Below are 16644 nucleotides of genomic sequence, written 5' to 3'. Positions count from 1 at the left end.
CCAAACAACTCGCGCGCTCCCGCCACCGTCAGGCACGTGACCCTCATTCCTAGTCCGGGACTCGTCATGCCGCAGGTATCTCCGCCGTGGTGCCGTGAGCTCACTCAGCAATCCCAAGTATTCTAAGCTATCAGCCATATCTCGTCGCTACCAGGACATGGCAGACGATGACCTCTACGAGATCACATTTGAGGACGAAGGCGAGGATGGAGACGACGACGACATCGTTGTTGACGATGAGGAACTCGCCGGACTGTTCGAGGAGGCAGAAACTCATCGCCAGGCCGGCTCTCAGCCTACTCACTCGGTAGTCGACGCGGAGGACCACACAACGCGGGTCCAGGTGCCTCTCAGCACATTGGCTCGTCTATTTGGCATCACCAGTTCGACATTGAATGAAGAAGACGAGGACGAGGACGATGATGAGTACTATGCCCAACCCACTACGCCACCACAGCCGTCCTGGACACAACCACACCGCGAACCACAGGAGGCCGGTGTGCGTCTTCTTGGCAGCGGTGACTTTGGACGGGTCGGCCCTAAGTTGAGGTCAAGGCAGCGCAATCAACGCAACGTGTCCCGAGAACTCGAAGATAGGCGAGTGAGGCTGCGACCTTCACCCAGGGAAGTGTATGCGCAAGAGCTTGTGCCAAACTCCAATGGCGTGGCCGTAGCTTCCTATGAAGCTAACATATACTGCGGCCAGTACTCTGCAGACTCCTCGTTCTACTATACGTGTTGCCAAGGTGCTTGCATATCGCAGGTCTTCTCCTGAAAACCACTGATTTGCTTGCAGATTTTCGTCTTCATGTGTATGACACTGCATCAATATTATCACAGCACCTTCCGAACCATGGGCCGCAATTCCGACGTCGAGGTAGTGAATATGAGTTGGACCCCGGACATCAGACCCGTATGAAAGTTATCAAAACGATTCAGGGGCATGCCGGTCGGTGGACCATCACGGACTCTCATCTCAGCCCTGATAATGAACGGTAAGTCTATTTAGTACCGGAGATCTACCTGCATTGATATTTGCTCAAGCATGATCTACTCGTCGATCACGCCTGTCGTATACATGGTCAACACGCGTGACTCCTCTCCCATCCAGACTCCTATCAATTTCGCCGACAGTAGGAGTAGAGCCGTTGATTGGACTTGGGAGGATCGTGTCGCGATTTGGAGCTGCAGGTTTTCCGCAGACGGAAATGAGATCGTGGCGGGGGGCACAGGAAAGATCTTTGGTATGCGCGTAGCCTGTCCATCGGAAATCGCACAGCTCACGTCCCTCGAGTATATGATTTACTCGCTGATCGACGATCCGTGAAAATCAACGCGCACGACGACGACGTGAACAGTTGTTGTTGGGCGGATACGGCTTCTGGCAATGTTCTCATCAGTGCGTCGGACGACACATTTCTGAAAGTTTGGTCGGTGGTGATTTCTTACATACTTGAACGGTACTTATTCTCAAGAGCAGGGATCGTCGGTCTCTTGGGTCATCCCAAAGGCCCGCTGGCGTGCTCGTGGGTCACACAGAAGGCATAACAAACGTCGCACCAAAGGGCGACGGTCGGTATATCATATCCAATGGGAAGGATCAAGGTAGATATACCTGGCCATTGATGGATACGTTTCCTCAATCACTTCGCAGCTTTGAGACTATGGGATTTGCGCAAGATGCGCAGCAGTGCCGAATTTGACCGCATGCCTCAGAAGAGTTATGGATGTAAGAACTATGACTACCGGTTAGTTTCGCGTTCCTGTGCTACCAATGCCATATCTCAACCGTTTCCAGGTATGGCTACTACCCGAATCCACGCTTCCCGGCGCACCCGAACGATTGCAGCGTCATGACCTACCGCGGCCACGCTGTTCTTCGAACTCTGATTCGATGTCATTTCAGCCCCGCTGAAACTACCGGATCACAATATATCTATTCCGGTTCAAGTGATGGATTGGTGCATGTGCGACATATCTTCCCTTGTTTCCGGCCATGTCCATGCTGATTTCTTATTCCAGATATGGAGCCTTGACGGACGTATCGTGCAGATCTTGGACCGCTCTAAGACGATGCCCATGTCATTCGATCCCTCAGGACCAGAGTACCCGATGGGTGGACGACGAAATCAAGCAACATGCGTTCGTGACGTTAGCTGGCACACGCGGGAGCCAATCATTCTCAGTGCGGGATGGGAAGGACGCATGGGCGGTAGCATCGTGGCTCAGCATGAATGGAAAGGCATGTCGAAGACACAACTCATGTCTCGGAATGGTCTGGAGGACTGGGTTACCAGGACAAGGGACGAGGCAGCTGAGAGACAGGCAAGGAGACGCATGCCCGGGGGACGATTGCTCGACTCGGACGAGGAATCGGAATGAGTGAGAATCACGGCTGAGCTCAGGTCCCTGTATAACCAGCACCTGTAAATTAATGCAATTGTTGTAGTATTATGTCAAGTGGGTGGAGTGGGTTGGCCTATCAATGAAGCACTTGGCCGACGAGATCTAGCCATGGGACGTATATCAATGCGATCCGTATGTGCAGAACTTCGTCAGGAGTGAGGTCATGATCGAGTCTACAGCAGCAAACTCGGGGGTTCGGCAGGAGCGCGATGCAAGGACAGGCGTGATCCCTTGCAGCGTCAAACCAGATCTCTCCATTTTAGGACCGTTAAGCTGGCCTGCCGGGAGCTAGGAGCATGAGCGACCCAAATTGGTTTAATTTCAGCGTGATTGCTGACTTGCTCATACATAATACCGGAAACCGGGATGCCTGCCAAGCGTAAGGGCGTGAGCGGATCATCCCAAAGGCGAACTACTCCGGGCTTACCGATCGCCCAAATCCCCTAGATCCTCCCCGAGCATGTCGCTTTTGCGAGATATCCGCTCTCCTGCTTCACGGTCTCGCCGAGCATTATCATGCTTGTAGCTTATCCACAGTAAGGTGACGGCGACGAGTGCCCCGCAGTAGCAGCCGAGGTTGATAGCATGCCCCTTCACATAGCGTGGAGCCCATTCGGCTCGGTATATTTGACCTGAAATGGCCCCTCCAATGTTTCCCATGCTGAAAACTACAGCTGTTGCTGCCGCCCTCTTATTTGTGCTAGCCACATTGTTCGCCAGCCACGACCAGCTGATGGAGATCGGCACAAACATGAACATCATCTTTTGAAAGGCTCAATTAGCTCGACCATTCGCGGAGACAATCCATGTAATACTCACAAGGAAGAACATCCCGTAGCGCACCTTGTCCGACTTGACGGTCATGAGGACGATCAATGCAATCATTGCGACCAGGCATCCGAGGATAAAATGGTAATAACGATCCCTTGTGCGATCCGAACTGTACCCGGCCAATAGAACGATGACGAAACCGAATGCGTAAGGCGGGCAAGCCATCAGAGTAGCCGTCGTCCCCTGGTATCCGAGGCCGACGACCACGCTCGGTAGACTGAGAACGACCGAATAGACTGGTATATATGTTAAGAAGTAGATGAAGCCCCAGAGATATGTTCGGTAATCGGTGAAGGCAGTGATGATCTGGCGTTTGTTGAAGGATTCCATTGCATGTAGCGCGCGATCTGCTTCGTTGGCACGGATGACAATTTCCCGCTCTGTCGTACAATTAGTACTGGCTCATTCCTTACTCGTCTTAGCACGTACCCTCGTCGGTAAGCCAAGATACTGTCTCCGGGTAATCTGACATGAAAAGCCACGACAGTAATCCGAAACCAATCGTGATGGTGCCCTCCACGATGAAGATCCACCTGGTACATCATTAGCGTCTGTTGCATACGGGAGATGTATATGGCTCACTTCCACCCGGCTAACCCAAACGACCCACCGGCGGAGTTGATACCTGTAGCCAACAAGCCGCCGAATGCCCCTGTCAGACTAACAGACGAGTACAGGACCGCGAAGCGGGTGCCTTGCATCGGCCGCGGATACCAGCAACCGACTAAAAAGATCCTTGTCAGTCATCGGAGGCATATATAGGTATTTAATTGTTAGACTGGCTATACGCACTCCAATATATCAGACCGGGTAGAAAGCCAGCTTCAGCGAGTCCCAAGAAGAATCTGACGGCTAACAATCCAGAGGCACTTTTGACAGTCGATACAAGGCAGCAAACGACACCCCATATGATAACAAGATTTGGGATGTATATTCGCGGGCGTAGACGTTTCAGAATGATGTTGGAAGGGGTCTCAAAAACAACATATCCAATGAAGAATATGGACAGCGCCCAGTTATATTCGTCGGCTGAGAGATTGAGATCTTTTGCCATTCCAAGGACCTTGACTACTGTTAGCAAGGAGCTTCACAGTCTTCTCGGGAGTAATCTCACCTTCGCATTCCCTATATTGGCACTGACAACGCGTTGAGATGAATGCACGAGGCCTCTGATGCGATTGACGACTTACCGGTCGATGTAGGAAGCTAGGTACAAGAGTACAGATACGGACATGACACGCAAGTCCACCTTTTTCCATGCCCGAGCCGCAACCTCGGCGTTGGTCTCGGGCTCGATGTTCAAATGCTTTTCGGCGAGATCCAGGGACTTCTCGCTGGGCGGGGCAGCCCATGACGTGGCTGAGGTCGCTTGCTGGGACATCGGGGCGGTCAAAGAGTATCTGAGACCGCGATGAGCGCGCGCGTAGCTGACTGTGGGGCGTCGATAGCAGCATAGAAGTTTTATGCAAAGCTCGCTCTTGCGCAACAGTTACAGAGGATGGTGTCATTCGACTGGAGTCTCGCGAAGTTGGTCGATCTTCCTCGGCACCGGGGCAAGACAAGGCACGGAGCCCAATTTCAAATTACTACATCGTTATCGTCTCGACCTGCTTATCCGTGGGCGCCACCCACCCGCGTGGGTTGTGCGTGCACAGCTCGCACTGACGGTATGCCTACCTGAATCTGCTTGCGTACAGTACGCTTGGATACTTGGTAATCCTCGTAGGACACTTATGCGTGCTATTGGCACAAATGCATACATATATCCCTTAGAATCATGGCATGGTCCACTGTCTCGATATTGCTCTAGCGAATACGTCCGCACCGCGCCAAACAAGCTGGCCATCAATCGCCGAAAATTATCTTGAAGTTTTCAAGGCTCTCCGGATCAGCATCTTGGCCTTGACCCTTGAAGGCTGCTTTGACGATGGCGTTCTTGCGTTTCTGTATCTGTAATATGCGTCCCTCTATGGTGTCCTCGACCTTGTACAAGACGTCCATTTAGTCACATCAATCCATGCGTTCGCAATGTCATATTGTCTTACTATGAAATGCTTTACGTAGACGGTTTTATCTTGGCCGATCCTATGAACGCGGTCGATAGCTGTTGTTGGGATACGATCAAAGTGACATCCGCGGGCGTACAAGGGGAGGACTACCGTACCCTGATTCTCAATGGCAGCATTCCACCAGCAATCCATCTGTAAAAGCGCGCTGAATTACACAGGTAAGTCGCAACTCAAGCACCGTACCATATAAACGTGATTGGCCATTGTTAACTGCGGCATGTGAATCAGTCGGCACTCACGCGCGTTTATCAGCACGCACGTTCAACCCCACGCCCCCGGCCTTAAGCGACACAACCAAAATCTTCGGACTCGTGCTCGGTGCCTTGAAATCAGCAATAGCGGCAGTTCGCTTCTTCACGTCCATGGATCCGTCAAAGCGCCAAGAGGGGAGTCCTTCCCGTTGCAGCACGACTTCAATGAGATCCAGAAAGCTGGTAAACTGGGAAAAAATGACGCAGCGGAAACATGGGTCTTGATCCCTGAGGCGGCCTAATATAGTGATCAGCAAATTGGAGAGGTCTCACAAACGCGGCGCAAGGCGTACGCAAGTTCTGGATCAAAGCATCCAGTTTGGTAGAAGACACGAAGTCATTCCGACGAAGCGACACTCGCATAAGCTCGCTATTGGATTCGCCCGTGTGCCTTAGGTCATTGGACGTTTTCGCAGGGATGAGAACCTCCAAAAGCTCGCTTTCCTAGGGATTGTTGAATTTCGCAATGCTCCACGCTTCCTTGCTCGGCATCTACTCACCTTGATTGGACCCATAGAGCAAATAGGGCAACGACCTTCCTCGCCTTTCGCACGGCACCCGTCGATGAAAGATACGATGCAGTCCTTGCAACTAATGGGGAATGATATGACTCTCAATAAATTAGCACAGACTAAATCACACACCACCGGTGCATGCAACTGGGAATCAGCATGGGCGCCTCAACAAAATCCAGGCAGATAGGACATTCCGTCTCCCCTTTGATATCGTCGAGTACGCTTTCTGCATACGTAGTGTCGTTATTTTCCGCAAACTGCCTGATCATACTGTCCGCATCGATGAGGTCTTGATCCCGCGTCTGATTGTCGTTCTCTTGTGATAGGACAAGCGAAGGGTGCAAGACAGCACGCCGAAGCCTGCAGAGATGCATCAGATTATCCGCTATATGAGACACTCGTACGCGACAACCGACCGCATGAGCATAGCTAGAATGTGCGTGTAGTTCTTCATCGCAAGCCCTGTAACGAAGAGCGAGGTCAGTTGTCACTTTGAATTTAGAGCTGATGTCACCAACCCTGAGCATTCAGCCGCTCGAAGTTACGTTTGGCGCTGAGGTAAATCGAATTGTATATCTTGCGCTCCGCGGAAGAAAAACGCAGCTTCTCTATCGAAACTTCCTTTGGAGGTAGCTGAACGATTCGGTTACCGTCTGAGTCCAGGGCGTCCTTTTCCCTTCGGAGAAGAACACTCTCCAGGATGACCTGTACAATCTCGACAGCCTTGGGGTCTCTTGCAAGAAACGGAAGTGTGATAAAGCTATCCTAGCATCAGTAGCGATGCATGCTCAACACATCAACCGTACACACGAGCGGAAGAACGGGTAGCTTGACCAGGGCGTAAAACCCAGGAATTTGCTGTGGCATATCAAGGAGTTCAGCTGTGGCATTCGGCAAGGTATGGTCACCTTACAGAAGCGAGTACAAGTCTTCAAGCCTGCGCAGCATCAATCATTGTTAGTTGGTGAGGGAGGGTTGCATAGACACGAGGCAGCTCGCCTGTTTACTATCGGCGTTCCTTGGAACAGACTAAATGGAAATCGTAACGTGATAGCTTGCGTACGCACCTGTGACAGCCCAACGACGCCTTGCTCGAAGTGCAAAAACTGCTTTCGCAGTCTGGCTCTGCCTCGACTTGATGTTGTGAGCTTCGTCGAGAATGACGCGTAACCAGTCGACTGTGCACCGGCCCCGTCATAGTCAGCGACACGGATCGCGATTGCAATTCTCGAGCATGCGTACCTTCGAACACTGGGGAGCCCGGTTTCGCGTGTTCAGATGCCAAGGTACCATAGGATGTGATCACGACTAGCGGGACGTCTTGCTCATCATCGTCAAGAACAGCTCCGAATTCCTGCCGGTTCTGACCATGCCATACTGTCACCCTAAGTGTGCCCGGTAGGCTAGATCGGCGCAGCTCATCAGACCATTGCCCGAGCAACGACGTGGGCGCAACGACTAATGTCGCTCTGGGACCTTTCGGCTCTTTTCCGGAGACGCCGGTACTAGATGTTCCTTTCACTCGCAAGGCGTCGTTTAACCTCATTTGCCGTGATCTTGACTGCCCTCCAGATCTATCCGCCTCCGCCAGTTCACCTGGGTCGGGACCACGAAGGGTTTGTATTAACTTCAGAGCCGGTTAGCAACTGGATTTGTCCGCCATCCGAAGCTGGAGAAGAAACATACGGCTGACAGCATTATAGTCTTGCCCATTCCCACTGAGCAGGAAGGAATACTGAGTCAAACGTTATGTGATAAGGCTTTGTGAGCAACATACTCTCTGATAAGCGCAAGGAGGATAATGTCAGATTGTAAGTGCTGTCGTGGTCTCTGCAGTACAACAAGTCTTACCGTCACTAAAAATGCGTCAGATGATTGAATCGTACCGTCAAAGTTTGGGTGCTTACGCCAATATGCCTCCTTTGCAATTCTTCTCCGCCTTCGGAAATTTGAGTGAGAGCTCCCCGGAATACGGGTTGAAGTAGAAGGGGCGTTCTTCGGCAGTCAAGTCGATGATTCCCTCGACCAGTTCACCTGGAAAGCGGTATCTAGCGGAAACGTGAGTAGAATGCAAAAACTCGATGTGTCCGGGTGCTTACTCGCTCCATAACGGATGAAGAGAATCGGCGTCTCTGGCTGACATGTTCCCGGTTTCCAAAGAATGCATCCAGCTGACCCAAAATCAGCCAAAACCAGACGAAACTATCATAGATAGGTCGCTTACTATAAGGCCTGCTTCTGGTAGTTCCGTAATTTGAGGGCAAATGTCGCCGATGCGTCCATCTCTTCCATACTGCGATCGTTTGCTTGCGCCCTATTCGTCCTTGTCAGCTACAACATCGTGTTGCAAGCATTCACGTGTACCTTTTGTATATCGCACTCAATTCGTTCTCAGATAGCACTTCGTCCTCTTCGACTTGAACCTGAATCACTTCACCGTCACCGACAACTTCCTTCTTCACAGGGGAACTCCCTCGTTTTGGTCTTGAAGCAAGATCCTCAAGCTGTTTGTCGGAAGGTTTTTTGGGCTGCATCGTGCCTGCGCCTCGCAACGGTTTGAGCCCAACTGCGTCAAACAGCTTCAGTAGAGCCAGTTTTCGCTCTCGAAGTGTCTGTTCTTCGACCGTTTCGTGCCCCTCATTGATGACGGACTTCAGGGACGACTTTGATTGCTTAGAATCAAGCGGCTGAGTGAATGCTGACGCTCGCATGTAGCAAGAAAGAGATATGACAAGATCAACCCCTGACCTCAGTGTTTCTGGAGCATCCACCAAGGTACTGTCATGAAACTCCACAAGACCTGGACATGCGTTGAGCGACGACAAAAGTTGCGGCAGTATGCGTGCCATACCCAAGTCCATGAGGCTACAGACCCAACTTGAAACATCCCCCGGCAAACGACCAAATTCGAAGCCTGAGCGATTCGTGACGCGTACGATGGTGTCTTTCTTCTTCGCCTTGGAGGACGAAGCCTTGGGTTGCGACTTCAGCATGGTCGCGATGTTGAGTTGTTTGCCTTTGCCTTTGCCGGACGATTTAGCCTCATCTTTACTCTTCTTGCCCTTTGCTCGTGATTTTCCTGTAGCAGCATCGGGGTCATAACGTTCCAACAAGACGATGTCGCCAGGTTTGATGTACCCCTTTCCCTTCACGGTGCTCCAAGCGTTTGGGACAAGAAAGGAGCCAATATAGGCGCTCTCGAACTGCCATGGTGCAACATCCGCTGCAGCGTTGTCTCTGGCCGAGGAAGCAGCCTGGTTCGTCTGGGCAGGTGAAGAGAGCCGTCGTCTCTTCGCAGGAGGCAAAGGTTCATCGGGAGAAAGAGGCCGAGAAGTCGATCCATGACTAGCTTCTGTACCTGCGATACCAGGGCTGGAATCTCGAGATGCCTGGGGAGACGCCATTCTGAACTCATCCGAGCCGTTTTTTGGGGGTGGGGAGTGATCATCGACGGATATGGCTCGCGTCGGGGGTGTGCTGAACCGTTCCACGGAGAAAGCATCCTCTTCGTCATCGCTACCTGCAATGAAAAGCGGCTCTGCGCCTTCGCTACCGTCTCGAGGCTTCTGTTCGCCGGTTTCACTGGGGCTCTGAGGAGACATCACGACGTCGTTTCCGCCTTCATCGGAGCTAGCAAAGAAAGCGTTGTTCATAGGAGTCAGATCCAGTGCGATGTTACCCCGCGCTCCAAGTCGTGCCTAAGTGCAGGATATATCTTCTAAGGTCAGAGGAGCGCCGGCGCCAGTGCGAACCAGAGGTGAGTCGACGCGTCGTGACTGCACTGAGTTTCAACGCGTATGTGGCCTGAGAACTTTTTGACGACTGCCTCTTGCTTGTCCCCATACCTTGTCGAAAATGCAGCGCGGCCTGCCTATGGTACGCCGTTGGATCACAAGATCGGGATGAGATAGCGATATAACTAAAACGATCTTGGCGAACTCCAGCAACCGACGGTGGTCCTCCTGAAGGAGGGCACCGATACCTCGCAAGGGACCCCGCAGTTACTATCGAACATATCTGCATGCCTTGCCATCGCTGAAACTCTCGCAAGCACGCTTGGTCCAAGGGGAATGGATAAACTCATTGTGAACGAGCGTGGAGATGCACAAATCACTAATGACGGCGCGACGATCCTCAAGCTTCTCGATATTGTGCATCCTGCTGCCAAGACTCTGGTGGATATCGCGAGAGCGCAAGATGCAGAAGTTGGCGATGGAACAACGAGCGTGACACTTCTGGCAGCTCAGCTGTTGAAGGAGGTTCGGGGTTACATTGAGGAAGGTGTGAGCCCTCACATCATCATGAAGGGTTTCCGCAAGGCCGCCCAACTCGTGCGTGGTTCTCAACTCAACACGCGTTGCACCGCGGACTTACGATGATTATAGGCCGTGGACAGGATCAAGGAGATTCAAGTCTCCGTGGATAAGTCAGACCCGGAGTATGTTCTTACACCTCATGCAAGAACCAAAGCTAATCGAGTTACTAGGCGCTTCCGATCCCTTCTATTGAAGTGCGCTTCGACCTCAATGTCATCCAAGCTCATCCACTCGGAGAAACCATTCTTCTCCAACATGGTCGTCGATGCGGTCCTGTGCCTTGATCAGAACGACCTGGACGAATCGCTCATCGGTGTCAAGAAGATTCCCGGTGGCGGGACTCAGGACTCGCAGCTGATCCGCGGCGTCGCCTTCAAGAAGACATTCACCTATGCTGGTGCCGAACAGCAACCGAAAACGTTCAAAAACCCTCTGATCCTCTGTCTCAACGTCGAGCTCGAGCTAAAAGCAGAAAAAGACAATGCCGAGGTCCGCGTGGAACACGTAGCCGACTACCAGGCTATTGTGGATGCCGAATGGGAAATCATCTACCGTAAACTCGCAGAGATCGAAAAGACTGGCGCCAAGGTAGTCCTCAGCAAGCTGCCGATCGGTGATCTTGCGACGCAATGGTTTGCCGACCGCGATATATTCTGCGCGGGCCGTGTAACTGCGCAGGATCTTCGGCGAGTCGTACAGGCCGTTGGTGGTTCGGTTCAGTCAACATGCTCTGACATCGCTCGGGAACACCTTGGCACTTGTGGAAGTTTCGAGGAGAGACAAATAGGCGGGGAGCGTTACAACGTCTTCGAGGAATGCCCGAAAGCGAAGACCTGCACACTCCTACTTCGGGGCGGCGCGGAGCAATTCATCGAAGAGGTCGAACGCAGTTTACACGATGCGATAATGGTTGTCAAGCGTGCAGTCAAGAACGGAGAGGTCGTTGCTGGTGGCGGAGCCATCGAGGTCGTTCTCTCTCCGTGTGCTTGTGGATATCTACTGACGGTCTTTCAGATGGAACTTTCGGCCTACACCCGAAAGCACGCGCTCGGCATTCCCGGAAAACTGCAGCTAATCATGATCGCGTTCGCCAAGGCTCTAGAAATAATCCCGCGCCAAATCTGCGACAACGCCGGACTGGATTCCACGGATATTTTGAACAAGCTGCGGATGCGTCACGCGAACGCAGAGCGATCTGGCGCAAGTGCGGACAGATGGGCCGGTGTCGATGTCGATGGAGCTGAGGGAGTTCGCGACAACTTGGAGGCGTTCGTGTGGGAGCCGGCGCTGGTGAAGCTGAATGCGATCAGCAGTGCGACGGAGGCGGCTTGCTTGATCCTGAGCGTGGACGAGACCGTCAGGAACCCTCAGAGTGAACAGGTACGTGTCCCTGAGAGCTTTAGGGCCTGTATGCGTTATCGATTGTTCTATCTCATTAGCCCAATCCGGGACCGAAAGCGCCTCCGGGAGCTGCAGCACGGGCGCTACGGGGACGAGGGCGCGGGATGCCTCGGCGGTAGGGTAGACTTGAAGTGTACGAGCATGCGTAATGGTTCCTGTCTGGCGACGGATGATAATTCAACGACCGGCTGGGCGTGTAACAGCACTGCAGCAGCGACATGCGAGGCGGGCTGGGTGCGCTGGTGGGCCGCTTCGGCGTGTGGGCGACTTGCGCCATCCCGTGACCTGGACGCGCCATCGCTGGGCTCACGTTCGCGCCACCACCGCTTGAGGCGTCGCGCGATGGAAGAGCGCAACGCAGAGGAGAGCACGTCAACGGGTCGTTCGTGCCATATCCGGCGTGGGTCTCCGTGCGTCGGCCCCACCGTCTGACATGTCGCCATCCCGGAGGATTCCACGCCATAGATTGCAGCCGCAGACGTGCTTCTGAGATATCTGTCCACGCCTCTTAAAATCCAGCGCGGCATGAGTGACATATCCTCTGTCCGGCATTGGAACGCCCTCTCGACACGGCCCGACATCCAACATGACCACACAGCTCCCGCAAAACCTCGTCCTCAAGCGGAGAGATTCCTTCGATGACACGACCAAGGCCGCGGACATCGTCTCGACCGATTCCGAGTCCGTCAAGGACATCCCACCCCTCGGGACGCCTCCGCCGACTGGAACCAGGAACTTCTGGAGACGCTGGAAGCGTCAGGACATCGATCTGGACGCCGTTGCGACCCAGCCCTCTGTCTTCGACGACCCCCAAACGCTCGAGGCGTACAGACCCCCTGCCGTGTATGAAAATGCCCACCGCTTCGATCCATCGGCGCGGTGGACATGGAGGGAAGAGCGGGTGAGCTGACTGGACTACCCGCAAGGGAAAATACCCATGTTACAATCCGCAGAAACTCGTTAGGAAGATTGACTGGCGCATCATGGTTTGGACTTTCATCATGTTCTTCTCTCTCGGTGGGTAGCTTGTGTTAACGTTTGTGATGGATTGCTGACGGCGGCACTCAGAGTTTGACCGTAGCAATATCTCGCAAGCCAACTCGGACAATTTGCTGAATGACTTAAACATCAACACCGACGACTATAATCTCGGTGATTTGTCCTTCCTTTCCTGAAGCGAAAAACGTGATTGACTGTTTATCTCAGGCTTCACTTTGTTCCGCCTTTGTTTCTTGATTGCAGAACTCCCATCGCAACTCGTCTCCAAGCGGGTGGGTCCCGATGTTTGGATTCCGTCACAGGTGAGTCGAACCGGACTTTGTGGCGACCCCACTTTTCAAATGGAATTGTTAGATGACCCTTTGGAGTCTCGTTGCCATGAGTCAATTTTGGCTCACTGGCCGTGGATCCTTTTTAGCGACTAGGTAAGGCGCAAGCCTTCCGACCCATTCTTTGTGTTCATCATCCGGCAGAGCTTTGCTGGGCTTCTTGCAGGGTGGATTTATCCCAGATGGTGAGCATGGTCTTACAGGCATACCAGCGACGAAGCTCACGCTTGACACGACAGTCATCCTCTACTTGTCATATTTCTATACGAAAACGGAGCGTACGTATCGCAGCCCTTGTCAAGCTTCTGGCTCTCAAATAAGAACACAGTCCCCATTCGACTCGGTTGGTTCTGGGTATCCAACTACGCAGCCCATATTGTCGGTGCCTTCCTGGCGACCGGGCTTCTGCGACTACGTGGTGTAAATGGCCACGCTGGATGGAGGTACTTATTCCTTATCGAAGGAGGAGGCACTCTCCTCGTCGGGATCATCTCCTTCTTCATGATGCCTCCTGGTCCTACCCAAACGAAGGCTTGGTTCCGACCGAAGGGGTGGTTTACGGAGCGGTAAGAAAACCAAAACATCTTGGAATCCTGTAGATACTTAGAAGTCGTGTGATCAGGGAGGAAATCATCATGGTCAATAGGTGCGCCGTTATCCGCCTGAAGTAGAACCGGGAACTCACATGAAACCTTCAGAGTGCTCCGTGATGATCCATCCAAGTCAGACATGCATAACCGCCAAGGACTGCATGTTAAACAAATTTGGGAAGCCATCTGCGATTGGCGCATGTGGCCCTTGTACATGCTGGGACTGACCTTCTTGGGTGAATATGCTATCCTTACCGAGTGATTGCCTTCTAACCACCTGAGACTACGCAGTTCCCCCTGGCCCGCCGCAAAATTATTTGACACTGTCAGTATTGAATCTGTACACTGAAGTCATATCGTTTATCAAGCGACTTCTTCAGGACCCTTCGCCACCTTGGCTTCAACACGACGCAGACGAATCTCCTCACTATTCCGTCCACAGTACTTGGCATTTTGGGTCTTTTATTCACCGGTACGTGCTTGGATAGTATATTGCATCGAAGGATAATGTCTAATCGAGTCTCTTAGCCTGGGTCAGCGAAATCATCGATAGCCGCATTATTCCGACTGTCTTCATGCAAATATACGTATTACCGCTGCTTATAGCGCTATATACGTTTACCTCATCCACCAATCTGTGGGTCTACTACACCGTCGTCTCACTGATTACCGGTTATCCCTACGTACATCCCATTCAAGTGTGTACCTGCCGTTCATCCTTCCTGCATGCCCGCTGAACATATTTTAAGGTCGCATGGGCGTCAAGAAACTCATACAGCGTTCGAACGAGGACCGTATCAGCCAGTGTGTATAACATGTTCGTGCAGGCTGGTTCGATTACAGCCGCAAACATCTACCGCGACGATGATAAACCTCTCTGTAAGCACATCAGCATGCTCACGCCGCTCGAGATTCCTAACTACCTACCCAGATAAACGTGGTAATCGCGACTTGATTGGTATCACCGTCATGAACATATTTCTCTACGCGTTCACGTGGCTCTTTTACCGCGCGATTAATAAGCGCCGGGACCGTATCTGGAACTCTTGGACGGCCGAGGTTAGTTTCATTGCATGGTCACATGGAACGAAAACACTGACATCACCACAGCAACAACGCGAATATCTAGAAACGACCAAAGACAAGGGCAATCAAAGACTTGATTTCCGCTTCGCGTATTAGCGACTTATTCGCTGTGTACAGTATCCAACGTCGTGTACGAATGCTCGACGGGAATATCATATACAATGTATTTACGATACGTACAACTTGTTACAAGGGATGAACCGCTGATAACAAAACTATGAACCTTCTTGGATCTGAATCATATTACAATGTCTTGCAGTATTCGTCCGCTCCCTTTTGCAGGCACCTTTCTATGTCTTCCGCAAGTGATTCCAAGTCATCAATTGCATGTCGGCCGGCAACTTCCGGTGGGACCGCGGCTCGGAATTGTGCAACAATGGCTTCGGCGAGGATTCGTCCCCCCGACGAGCCCGGTGGTGGACCAGTGGCGTCGAGTTCGATAGAAGACATTGGCTGTGAGGGAGAAATCTCATCATCGCAGTGTGCTCTCTCCGCGCCCTGCGTGTCCTCATTCGTAGTCCTCAAAGTGTGCGTTGCGGCTGAATTGAGGTTGGGGAAAAACTTCGGCTTGCGAGCATTGCAAAGGGCCAGTAGTCGGGCCTGAAGGGGGGCCAGATGCTGGCTCGGCTCGAGGCTGAGATGCACGTCATCTCCGGTCAGCGCAGTTGCTTTGCGAAGTCCTGAGGATGGACCTTAGGATCGACGCATAGCCGGATCCCACGATGTAGCTTACCTTGGAGTTGCGACGTAAAGTATGCGGCATCAACCTCAAATGAAAATATCGGAACAAACCAATCCCTGCGTGGAAATGTGTGATTGATTGCAACATGTTACGCGAGCGGATCCTGGTACTCACAAAGCCTCCGTGAATGGCAGGAGTACGCCTGAGACTGCAGTCCTCGTCATCGCTTTTTTGCGCGTGCGAGCCAGCTGACTCTCCAGGTCCGTCAAGGCATGGGGAGATATCGGTGAGCGATCTGTGGCTCCGGTTGGCATGAAGACGATGGCCTGATGCGCCGCCCCACAACGTCAAAATGCATGATGATTGGTTGAGCGCGTTCTTACCTCGTGCATCTTCTTCTTGGGCGGGATCCGAGAGAGGGCTTCGATGTTGCTATCCGGAAGCCACTGGATAAGCTGAGCGGCATGCTACAACACCCGATCAGCCTCAACTCAAGTCCAGCGTGAAAACACATACCCGTGCAAGCGAGCCCTTGGTGCGCTGCCAGCGACTGGCGTCGGGCAGCACTCCATCATGAATCTTCTCTCCTTGTACGACTTCCTCTTGCCATCCACGTTCAACACGCTTGATTAGCTTCTCTTTTCCGGCTTTGCCATCTGGTCCCGGGGAAGGTTTGCGATACGCCGCGCGAGGGGGCGCATAGAGCAGAAAACTCGGCCGGTTTTCAATGTCCTTTGCGTGAGTGGCTGGAGGGAAGGGAATGGCAAACAGGACGCCTGGAATGGACACGTTCTGAGGAGTGGCTGCCGTAGTGTTTAGATCTAGCCCTGCGTTGGCTGGCTGACGCAGATATGTGGTCGGAGATGGACCGGTTGAAACATTTCTGTCTGTAAGATGCGAGGATTCGTTAGCCATCGTTGGAGTTGCGTGCGGAGAGGATGCTTATATGGCTTACATGGTTCATAGTCCACGGCCAAATACCCGTGAGCTACTAATCGTCATTGGCTCACCTTGTCCACCGCACAGCCACCACAACTACCTTGCCTTTATTACCGTATGTATACGTACGTACTCTACTCCAGTCACTAGCTTGTGATTTCGATAGTTGATGACACTCTCATAGAGGAATTTCTGAGAGAGAATATAATAGGGCACCACATGAGGGTGGA

General features: G+C 52.5%; 6 protein-coding genes across 6 annotated transcripts; 3 read left to right on the top strand and 3 right to left on the bottom strand.

The window, feature by feature from the left end:
* The first annotated feature begins 98 nt into the window (after positions 1–98).
* Positions 99–2419, top strand: PUNSTDRAFT_95185 (WD40 repeat-like protein). The gene is made up of 8 exons (XM_007378688.1): positions 99–746; positions 797–995; positions 1045–1244; positions 1295–1430; positions 1481–1605; positions 1655–1748; positions 1799–1967; positions 2023–2419. The coding sequence occupies exons 1-8, from the start codon at positions 158–160 to the stop codon at positions 2380–2382; spliced, it is 1872 nt and encodes a 623-aa protein (XP_007378750.1). The 5' UTR covers positions 99–157; the 3' UTR covers positions 2383–2419.
* Positions 2420–2829: 410 nt separating this feature from the next.
* Positions 2830–4618, bottom strand: PUNSTDRAFT_59111 (MFS general substrate transporter; the record flags this gene model as incomplete). Its single annotated transcript, XM_007378687.1, has 7 exons — positions 2830–3168; positions 3208–3617; positions 3667–3770; positions 3820–3961; positions 4030–4300; positions 4352–4373; positions 4428–4618. 7 exons carry the CDS (start codon positions 4616–4618, stop codon positions 2830–2832), a joined length of 1479 nt encoding a protein of 492 aa, XP_007378749.1.
* A 398-nt stretch (positions 4619–5016) lies between these two features.
* PUNSTDRAFT_140280 (DNA repair protein RAD5) lies at positions 5017–9725 on the bottom strand (the record flags this gene model as incomplete). The annotated part of the gene is made up of 22 exons (XM_007378686.1): positions 5017–5220; positions 5283–5341; positions 5402–5438; positions 5490–5516; positions 5566–5795; positions 5851–6001; positions 6058–6148; positions 6202–6432; positions 6489–6534; positions 6591–6832; positions 6883–6930; positions 6986–7009; positions 7072–7090; positions 7140–7250; positions 7315–7699; positions 7759–7790; positions 7850–7902; positions 7980–8120; positions 8172–8243; positions 8297–8386; positions 8437–8872; positions 8924–9725. The coding sequence occupies 22 exons, from the start codon at positions 9723–9725 to the stop codon at positions 5083–5085; spliced, it is 3465 nt and encodes a 1154-aa protein (XP_007378748.1). The 3' UTR covers positions 5017–5082.
* Positions 9726–9904: 179 nt separating this feature from the next.
* On the top strand, positions 9905–11993 carry PUNSTDRAFT_79674 (uncharacterized protein). Its single transcript, XM_007378685.1, has 6 exons — positions 9905–9948; positions 10017–10403; positions 10458–10510; positions 10559–11354; positions 11403–11768; positions 11828–11993. The coding sequence occupies exons 1-6, from the start codon at positions 9928–9930 to the stop codon at positions 11906–11908; spliced, it is 1704 nt and encodes a 567-aa protein (XP_007378747.1). The 5' UTR covers positions 9905–9927; the 3' UTR covers positions 11909–11993.
* A 381-nt stretch (positions 11994–12374) lies between these two features.
* On the top strand, positions 12375–14889 carry PUNSTDRAFT_140278 (MFS general substrate transporter; the record flags this gene model as incomplete). The annotated part of the gene is made up of 16 exons (XM_007378684.1): positions 12375–12690; positions 12743–12806; positions 12858–12941; positions 12996–13090; positions 13143–13213; positions 13262–13302; positions 13357–13395; positions 13446–13683; positions 13740–13763; positions 13816–13943; positions 13999–14032; positions 14088–14179; positions 14236–14405; positions 14457–14586; positions 14639–14766; positions 14818–14889. Coding segments are annotated over 16 exons (1726 nt in total), but the record flags the coding sequence as incomplete, so codon positions are not given.
* A 107-nt stretch (positions 14890–14996) lies between these two features.
* On the bottom strand, positions 14997–16390 carry PUNSTDRAFT_140277 (uncharacterized protein; the record flags this gene model as incomplete). The annotated part of the gene is made up of 5 exons (XM_007378683.1): positions 14997–15473; positions 15527–15591; positions 15650–15801; positions 15859–15942; positions 15992–16390. 5 exons carry the CDS (start codon positions 16388–16390, stop codon positions 15037–15039), a joined length of 1137 nt encoding a protein of 378 aa, XP_007378745.1. The 3' UTR covers positions 14997–15036.
* Positions 16391–16644: the final 254 nt, after the last annotated feature.

Source organism: Punctularia strigosozonata, assembly GCF_000264995.1.
Source record: "Punctularia strigosozonata HHB-11173 SS5 unplaced genomic scaffold PUNSTscaffold_1, whole genome shotgun sequence".
NCBI lineage: Eukaryota > Fungi > Basidiomycota > Agaricomycetes > Corticiales > Punctulariaceae > Punctularia > Punctularia strigosozonata.
Note: the sequence above shows the minus strand (reverse complement) of the source record. Positions and strands in the feature narration are given on the sequence as shown.

What these genes read in the sequence shown, in the direction of transcription:
- PUNSTDRAFT_95185 (XM_007378688.1), top strand. Translation starts at nt 158, where the DNA reads ATGGCAGACGATGACCTCTACGAGATCACATTTGAGGACGAAGGCGAG. An exon ending in TGTAAGAACTATGACTACCG is followed by an intron (nt 1,749 to 1,798) that starts GTTAGTTTCGCG and finishes AACCGTTTCCAG; the next exon opens with GTATGGCTACTACCCGAATC. An exon ending in CAAGTGATGGATTGGTGCAT is followed by an intron (nt 1,968 to 2,022) that starts GTGCGACATATC and finishes TTCTTATTCCAG; the next exon opens with ATATGGAGCCTTGACGGACG.
- PUNSTDRAFT_79674 (XM_007378685.1), top strand. Translation starts at nt 9,928, where the DNA reads ATGCAGCGCGGCCTGCCTATG. An exon ending in TGCAGCGCGGCCTGCCTATG is followed by an intron (nt 9,949 to 10,016) that starts GTACGCCGTTGG and finishes GGCGAACTCCAG; the next exon opens with CAACCGACGGTGGTCCTCCT. An exon ending in CTGGTGGCGGAGCCATCGAG is followed by an intron (nt 11,355 to 11,402) that starts GTCGTTCTCTCT and finishes ACGGTCTTTCAG; the next exon opens with ATGGAACTTTCGGCCTACAC.